We start from the raw sequence: 7,859 nt of genomic DNA, 5'->3' as shown, positions 1-7,859 counted from the left end.
TGGGTGGACCCAGAGTGCAAGTAAAGTGTCCTCCATACACCACTAATCACACGTACAATCTGTTAGTGTGTGGCGGCCAAATCTTTCCCTTCCTTCTTTCTCCCCACAGCTGCAGGGTGGGGGTGCTCTGAAGGGGTCAGAGCCACCCACTAGGGGTGGGTTTTCCCCCACTTCCATGCCTTGTCTCGGCCCAGCCTCTTCTAACCCCTTTTGTCACTTCTGCCACATCCTGGATGACATCTCGGAGAAAGAGCACCAGGGAGCATCTGTACCATGGCTCAGCAGCGCCAACCTTCCCTGTCCTTGAGGGCGCTCTCAGTCCGGGCCTTCCCCCACAATGCCCCTTGTTCCTCTGGGCTGGATGTAAAGGGACAATGTTGGGACCTGTTCTGTTTTTTTTTTTAAGATTTATTTACATATGCATACAAGAACTGGGGTACAGGCCAGAGGTGCGGGGGGTGAGAGGATTCACCAGAGACAGAGTGGGGAGCAGAACAGGCAGATTGGCTGAAATACACTGCTGAGGGGAGCAGTGGGCAAGGCAGGAGAGGTCTGCTGCTCCATGTGGGTAGCTCCCTGGCGGGATGGGATGGAACTGGTGATGCAGAGGCTGCTGATAGCTTCACAGTGCTGTGCTTAACCCCTTGCGCCACCAGGGAGGCCCCAGTGTTGGGACTTTTTAAGAGAAAACAAAACCAAACCACAAGACATCAAACATCAAAACCTCAATTGGGGCCTCCCTGGTGGTGCAAGGGGTCACGACGCAATCTATGAAGCTATCCGCAGCTGCTGCACCATGAGTTCCATCCCATGCCAGGGAGCTACCCACATGGCGCAGCAGACCTCTCCTACCACTCCCACTGCCCCCCTCAGCAGTGTGTTTCAGTCAATCTTCTGTTCTGTTCCCCACTCTTGTCTCTGGTGGGTCCTCTCTCCCCCAACATCTCTGGCCTGTACCCCAGCTCTTGTATGCATAAATAAATAAACCTTAAAAAAAAAAAACCTCAATTGGTCCAGATTTTACCTCAGTACCCAGCCCTGCATTGCTTCTTTGCCTGTCTTCTGTCTCAGAAGCTGTAGCACTTCAAAAATATATATATTTATTTAATTTTGCATTGAAGACCTGGGGTGTAAGCCAGAGTTGCAGGGGATGGGTATGTGAAAAGATTCACCAGAGACAGAGTGGGGAGCAGAACAGGCGGATCTGCTGAAATGCACTGCTGAGGGAGCAGCGGGCGAGCCAGCAGAGGCTGTCGCAGTGATAGCTCTGGGACATACTCAACCCCTAGGCTACCAGGGAGGCCCTGGCCCTCATCCTTATCCCAAGCTGGGCCAGTCTCAGCCCCTGTGCCTCCTGGACTCGGCCAGCTGGGCCGGACTCAGCCGTGAGCACATACAGACCACATGGTCTGGCAGAGCAGGATGGGATATGAGGTGGGGGGAGTCCTTGGGAGGGGGGCGGTGAAAGGCCACGGTGTGATCCTAGGGCAACAAGGGCACATGCAGGGGGATCAGGACGGGACACCGGGACAGGCCGGACACGCCCAGCCCCTGCTCCACGCGCTGGACCTCAGAGGAGCCTCCCCTGGCCTCCGGTCCGGGCTCGGGGATGTCATCTGCTTCACTGAACCCATCTGCCTGACGCTGCTCGCATCTTCCTCTTTTGTGACTGGAAGTCACAGGGCAGAGCGCTGAGCTGCGGGGTCAAGAGGAGAGGCACGCACGGCACACAGCATGTGAAGGGACAGAAGGGACGTGGCAGGGGACACTCCGGCCGGTGGGGGAGGGAGCCAGAGGCAGAGGGGTCCAGGCCATGGCCGAGGCCATCACCTACGCAGACCTGCGGTTCGTGAAGGCGCCCCTGAAGAACCGGCTAGAACAAGGTGAGGGGAGAGGAGGCCGCCCCTGGATGCAGCAGCCCCCCCTTCGGGTCTCCACACTCACCCAGGAGCCCTGTCCTCGCCTCTCCAGACCCCGATGCTGACGAAGATGGGGAGCTCACCTACGAGAACGTGCAGGTGTCCCCAGCCTCGGCGGGGCGCTCAGGCCCGGCCTACTCTGGACTGGGGGAGAAAGCAGGCAAGGAGGGGCGGGCAAGGGGGTAAAGGGGGACCCAGGCCGGTGGGGCTCTGCGGCGCTCCTGGGCGCAGGTGCTCGCGGGGAAGGGGGGAGAGGCTCGGGCAAGAGAGGGGCCTGGGAGAGGCAGCCAGGGAAGAATAGGGCTCCGGCCCGGGTAGGGGTCCCACAGGGGCCGGGGTCTCCGGAGCCATTGGACGGCCCGCGGGGAGCAGAGCTGGCGGGGGAGGGAGGGCGGGCGGGGGCGACAGGGAGAGGCCGGGCGCACTCCCCGGGCAGATTTCGGGTACACTGAGGAGGCCCCAGGACTAGACGAGGGAGCCCGGGAGGGCGATGAGGCGGCCCGGCGGCCCAGGAGGGGCGTGAGAGCGTCGGGTCCCGGGGGAGACGAGGAACTGGGGGGGGGGGGGTGCCCAGGGTGTCCCGGCCGGAGGGCGTCGGAGAGACACTAGGGTCGGCGCGGGGAGGCCTCGGGCGGGGAGGGGGGTCGTCCTCCCTGGCTCACCTTCACCCCGGGGGCGCTTCCTCGGGCAGGGGTCCCGTGCCAGCAGCCAGAGGCGCCCGTGCGCCCCGGGACGTCGCCGGCCGCCGGGAGGCTGCGCCCCTGTGAGTCCGCGCCGCGCGCCCGCCCGCGCCCCCCCCACCTCGCGGGCACCCCCCGCCCGCCCCCCCTCCCCCGGCCAGATCGGGGGTCCGGGTGGGAGGGACCCGCCCCCTCGGGGCTGGGACCGGGCTTGGGGGCGAGAGGGAAGTCTGGTCGGTCCCGGGAGCGAGCCCCCACTTCAGGCCTCCGGGGCGCCCCCGAGCCCCACCCCCGCCTCTCTCACCCCCATGGAGCGTTTGTATCTTCTCCAGGCATCGCCCAGATTGCCCCCTCCAGCCCGCACCCCCTCTGGCTAGTTCCCATTCACTGACCCCCCTCTCCCGCCTCCCGCCGAGACTGACTTCCGCATTTTACTAGGTAGCGCCCCACAGGCCCCGTGGGCACCCCCACCCCGACCCCCCTCCCGGCGCGCGCCCCAGTTCCCAGCACCTCCCCTCTGCTCCAGGGCTCCCCGCCTGGCCTCGGCCTCTGGGGGTGCTCATGCCCGGGACCGTCTCCACCCACCCACCCACCCACACCTCCCTTCCGTCCATAAACGTTCCTGGGGTTCCCTGCACCTCATCCCACTGTCTCCCCAAGGCCGCGCAGCCCACGTTCACTACTTCCTCGCCGGCCTGCTCCTCACCTGCCTGCTGCTGGGCGTGGCGGCCACCTGCCTGGGAGTGCGCTGTGAGTATGGGGGCCCCCACCGCGTGCCCCCCTCTAGCCTTGGTCTCAGATGTTATAACTCACCCTGCTGTGCAAAAAGTTGCAAGGAGTAGAAAAATGACGGACGCTGAAGTCCAGGGCAGCAGGGCACGCTGAGGAAGATGCCCTCCAAACTGCTCTTTCTGGCCAAACAGATCTGCAGGTGTCTCAGCAGCTCCAGCTGGTGAGTGGGGTTCTGGAAGCCACTAACAGCAGCCTCCTCCTCAAGACTGCACAGCTGGGGAGGAAGGACCGGGAGCTGCAGGAGTCCAAGGAGGATCTGGGCCAGAGCCAGCAATCACGACAGCAGGAACAGAAGGACTTACAGGATACCCAAGAGAAGCTACAGAAGTGCCAGTTAGAGAAGGAGAAGGCGGAGAGCGACTTCCAGCAGGAGGAGGAACGGAGAAGGAACCTGCAGGACAGCCTGAGCAGAGTGCAGGAGAACCTGAGCAGAGTGCAGGAGAGCCTGAGCAGAGCACAGGAGGCAACGAAGCTTATCTCATGCCCTTCACCAGGTACTTGCTCTGGGAGAGGAGAGACGGGCGGGTCTGCTGTGAGGCACGGATTGAAGTGAGAGACACTCATGGCAGGAGTTCATGTGTCTGTGTGTCTGCCTTTCTATCTAATTGGGTGGGGGAGGGATGTTGAGGGATGTTCCATGGCCACAGCTGCACCCAAGCTGCTCAGGAAAGGGACAGTGAAGCAGAGTAATGGCTGTCATGAGCTGTCTTGGCCAACAGGGAGAAGATTCTAGCTGCATGCTGGATTCAGGGGGACCCACCCAACTCTGAAGCAGATCCTGTTGGGGAGAGGGGGGGTGGCAGTGCAAATCACACCAGCAGAGCAAATCACACTGTCCAAAGCCGCAAACCCAGGTCTCATTCTTGACACCGATGTCAAGGATCTGGAAAGCCAGTGAACTTGGATGTGATCTTGGATGGGAACGTGGATGTTTGCACATTTTCCTAAAGAGAGGGTCTATGGGCTAATTTTCAGTACATCTGAGATTCCCCAAAGGTTAAAAATTACTGATTGGGGAGGTGCAGTCTGGTGGTGGGACAAGGCAATTAAAGCTCCCATGGGGGGTGGGACTCACAAGGAGGTGGGTGGGGGTGGTGTGGGGCAGGGATCTGGGTGGGGTGTTCATGTTGAAAGACAGAGCCCAGCTCAGTCTGGGGATGAGGGAGGAACCACATACAAGGGGAGAGGCTGTGCCAGAGCAGGCTGAGGTTTGAGGCAGGGTGCCAGGCCCTAGGCAACTGGGATGTCCATGGACTGGTTATCTATGGTCGAGGTTAGGCTCAGTTTCCTGCAGGGCACATCTGGATACTCCTTCAAGGTCTAGACAGCAAGATTATGTGCACACCCCTCCCCCCCAGCGCCTTCATTTCTTTAACCTTATTCTCTAAGACCCTCAGTTCCATGGCCACAGCTGCACCTGAGCTGCTCTTCTGCTGAAAAGCTGGTTTCGGATCTCCACTCTGAACACACTGTCCGCCCCTCCAGCCTTTCCCTATGCTTCTTCAACCTCAGTGATGCCTCCAACCCACAGACTCCCCCGTCTCCCGCCTTCCCACCAGCTGGCACCTGGCCTCACCTCTCTTCTCCCATCTTGAATTCCAGGGGCCATCCCTTCAACCACTCCTTGTTCCTCTGTCGTGGTGGCTTCCTTTTTTTTTTTTTTAAGATTTATTTATTTATTTATTTATACATGCACTGGGTATAGTCAGAAGCGTGGGAGGGTGAGAGGATTCGCCAGAGACAGAGCAGGGAACAGAACAAGCAGACTGACGAAGTACACTGCTGAGGGGAGCAGCGGGCGGCAGGAGAGGTCTACGCGCCATGTGGGACCCTCCTCCGGTGGCCGGGGAGCAGCCGGGGATCGAAACGGTGCTGCAGAGGCTGCGGGCAGCTTCCCAACCCAGCGCCACTGGGGAGGCCCTGTCCTGGTGCTTCTGACAGGCAATAGCTCAACTCTGGATGAACTCACCTGCCCACCTTGCCCATGGCTGCGCCTGGCGACAAACTGTGCCACTGAAAGTCTAGTCTCAACCTTAGCTGGGGTCTCAGCCTGGACTCTGCCGTGGTTGATTTGCCCTTGGTGATAACGCCCCTCACCATCTTTCTCCTTTTCAGGCAGATGCTGTCCTGTGGGATGGATACAGATTGAGAAGTATTGCTTTCACCTCTCACTTACTCGGAGAACTTGGGATGAGAGTCAAAAGTATTGCACATCTTTGTCCTCTAAGCTGGCCACATTCCGTGGCAGTTATCCTTCAGTAAGCATACCCTTACTCAGGGAGCGCGGTGGGCACTGTTAGGTACAGGACATATGCCATCGAGACAGGAATGGCAGCGCACACGCGGTACCGATGGTGACATGCCTTTTCCATGCAGCTTCTCAGTATCATGCTCCAGGAGGCTCCTGCTGACTGGCTAGTGCTGGCACGAGAGTTGCCTTCTGACCCATTTTTACTTTAGCCTGTTTCTCACCTCAGCCTTCTGGTCAGCAACACGGGCTGCCTAACACGTTCTCGGACGCGCATGGCTTCTCAGGGGGCGAGGTCCCAGAGCTGGCGGGCAGGATTGTAGGGACTGGTTTCTGTGACCAGAACAGCCCGAAGGCTGGCAGGAATTCTCACCCAGCAGGGAGGAGAACGGAAGGGGGAGCACCTTAGGGAGGCCCTTGAAGGATGCAGAGGTAGGTCACCGATGGGCTGACGTCATGCACAAGACCGCCCAGTCCTCTTGTCAAAGCTCCTAGGTCTCCTAGTGTTCATCCCGCTCCACCAGCACAGTCTCCCCCCACCCCATTCTGCTATTTTTCATCACTCTCCACACACGTCTGGTCTCTGAATTTCCCTTCAGGAGTATGGTGACATCGCAAATAAGCTGTTTCTACAAAGTAGTTCACCTGGTTCATATTGGACTGGCTTGAAACTTGGTAAGGACCGGCGGTGGACTGACAGCTATGTGGAAGATTCTCGGTAAGTTTGTTAGGATTTTGGGGCATTTTCGACATCATAATCTCTTCAAATATACCTAATATCAAGATTTCCCTCCAATTCCACTCCCCAAAATGCTCACAAATCAGTATTGTAATTGCATATTTGTCCAATTCTATTTGATTAATAACTCTTTAGGGTAGCCTTGTACTCTATTCTATCCTCAACAACCAGTTGCTCTTGGAAACTTTTAAAAAATTTCACTAGGTTAAGCCCTACGTCATCTTTCTCAGAAGGAAAAAGCTGAGAATTTAGCTAGGGCCTCACCGCTGAGGAAGAACCCTAGCTTTCTAAATTCCTTGGGGCCTCCCTGGTGGTGCAAGGGGTCAAGTCTCAGCACTATGAAGCTATTTGCAGCCACCACAGCCAGGGAGTGGACCCACATGGCACAGCTGACCTCTCCTGTCTGGCCTGCTGCTCCCCTCAGCGGTGTATTTCGGTGAATCCGTCTGTTCTGCTCCCCACTGTCTCTTGTGAATCCTCCCAACCTCTGTACCTCTGGCATGTGCTGCAGTTCTTGTATGCATAGATCAATCAATCTTAAAAAAAAAATAGATTCGGGTCCCTTGACCAGGCTACCCAAACTGAGGTGGTACTTTCTCTGTCAGGGCTGTACAGGGCACTAGAGCCTCTTCAAAATAAGGGAGAAGTAGGGTAACTTTGAGGATTAACCCAGGGACCCTCAAACAGGGTAGTCCCCTATGTTTGTTCCTGAACTGGAGCTCCCATCCGTAAGACTTCAGACTTTCCTCCCCCGGGACCTAAGGCCTCTTCTGGTTGGAGTCTAAACATCTGTGTCTAAACCAACCCACACGTGGCCTTGGGCAGACAGGGTGAGCTAGGGGGGACTTGAGTTAGGTTTTATGCAGGCAAGGGGAGAGAAGGGATGATGGGACTGGGGTGGGGGGCAGCAAAGCTTATCTCAGTTCTATTTCATTACTCTTAGCAATTATGAAATATATGAATATGAAAGACATGAAAAATATGGCAAGCTGGTACTTAACTCCTGGGCAAATCTAGTGGGGGAGACACGTGCTTCTCCACTACTACCCTGCATTTGTCAGAGGGCAACATTCAGGTCTCCAGATGGGGATGGCTCTTTGCACTGAGCTGGTAAGTGTGAGGGATGGGACTGAGCCATGGAGGGAGGGGTGCTAGGGGGAGGGGCTGAGAGCAGGGTCAGAGGTCAGAAGAAAACTTGTTCTTGGGAAAGACAGTCATGTCTGCAATATCCAGGGTCTGCCTCTTTAGGAGTGTTGGGCAGGGCAGGCCTGGCACTGAAAGAAGGTTGGCAGTGGTATGGCTGTCCAAGGAGCTGGGGTGAGCGAGATGAGGGCTCTGAGTGACAGTCAACTATAGGACTTACTGATAGTTAACTCTGAATTTCAGGTACTCATGCCAACACGTGCCTGCGTCCTGCATCTCAGCTGCAGCCTACAGCTCCTAAGATCACCTCACTCTGTCTGGACAGTGCTGGCCAAAGG

At 57.6% G+C, this 7,859-nt stretch overlaps 1 protein-coding gene across 1 annotated transcript; it reads left to right on the top strand.

The window, feature by feature from the left end:
• The first annotated feature begins 1,675 nt into the window (after positions 1 to 1,675).
• Positions 1,676 to 7,802, top strand: CD72 (CD72 molecule). The gene is made up of 8 exons (XM_054688586.1): positions 1,676 to 1,883; positions 1,972 to 2,079; positions 3,260 to 3,349; positions 3,523 to 3,885; positions 5,507 to 5,649; positions 6,239 to 6,357; positions 7,322 to 7,488; positions 7,765 to 7,802. Exons 1-7 carry the CDS (start codon positions 1,814 to 1,816, stop codon positions 7,482 to 7,484), a joined length of 1,056 nt encoding a protein of 351 aa, XP_054544561.1. The 5' UTR covers positions 1,676 to 1,813; the 3' UTR covers positions 7,485 to 7,488; positions 7,765 to 7,802.
• The last annotated feature ends 57 nt before the right edge of the window (positions 7,803 to 7,859 follow it).

Source organism: Talpa occidentalis, unplaced genomic scaffold (assembly GCF_014898055.3).
Source record: "Talpa occidentalis isolate TD23 unplaced genomic scaffold, MPIMG_talOcc4v2.1 talOcc4.7, whole genome shotgun sequence".
NCBI lineage: Eukaryota > Metazoa > Chordata > Mammalia > Eulipotyphla > Talpidae > Talpa > Talpa occidentalis.
The sequence above is the reverse complement of the archived record's forward strand: the minus strand, read 5'-3'. Positions and strand labels throughout refer to the sequence as shown.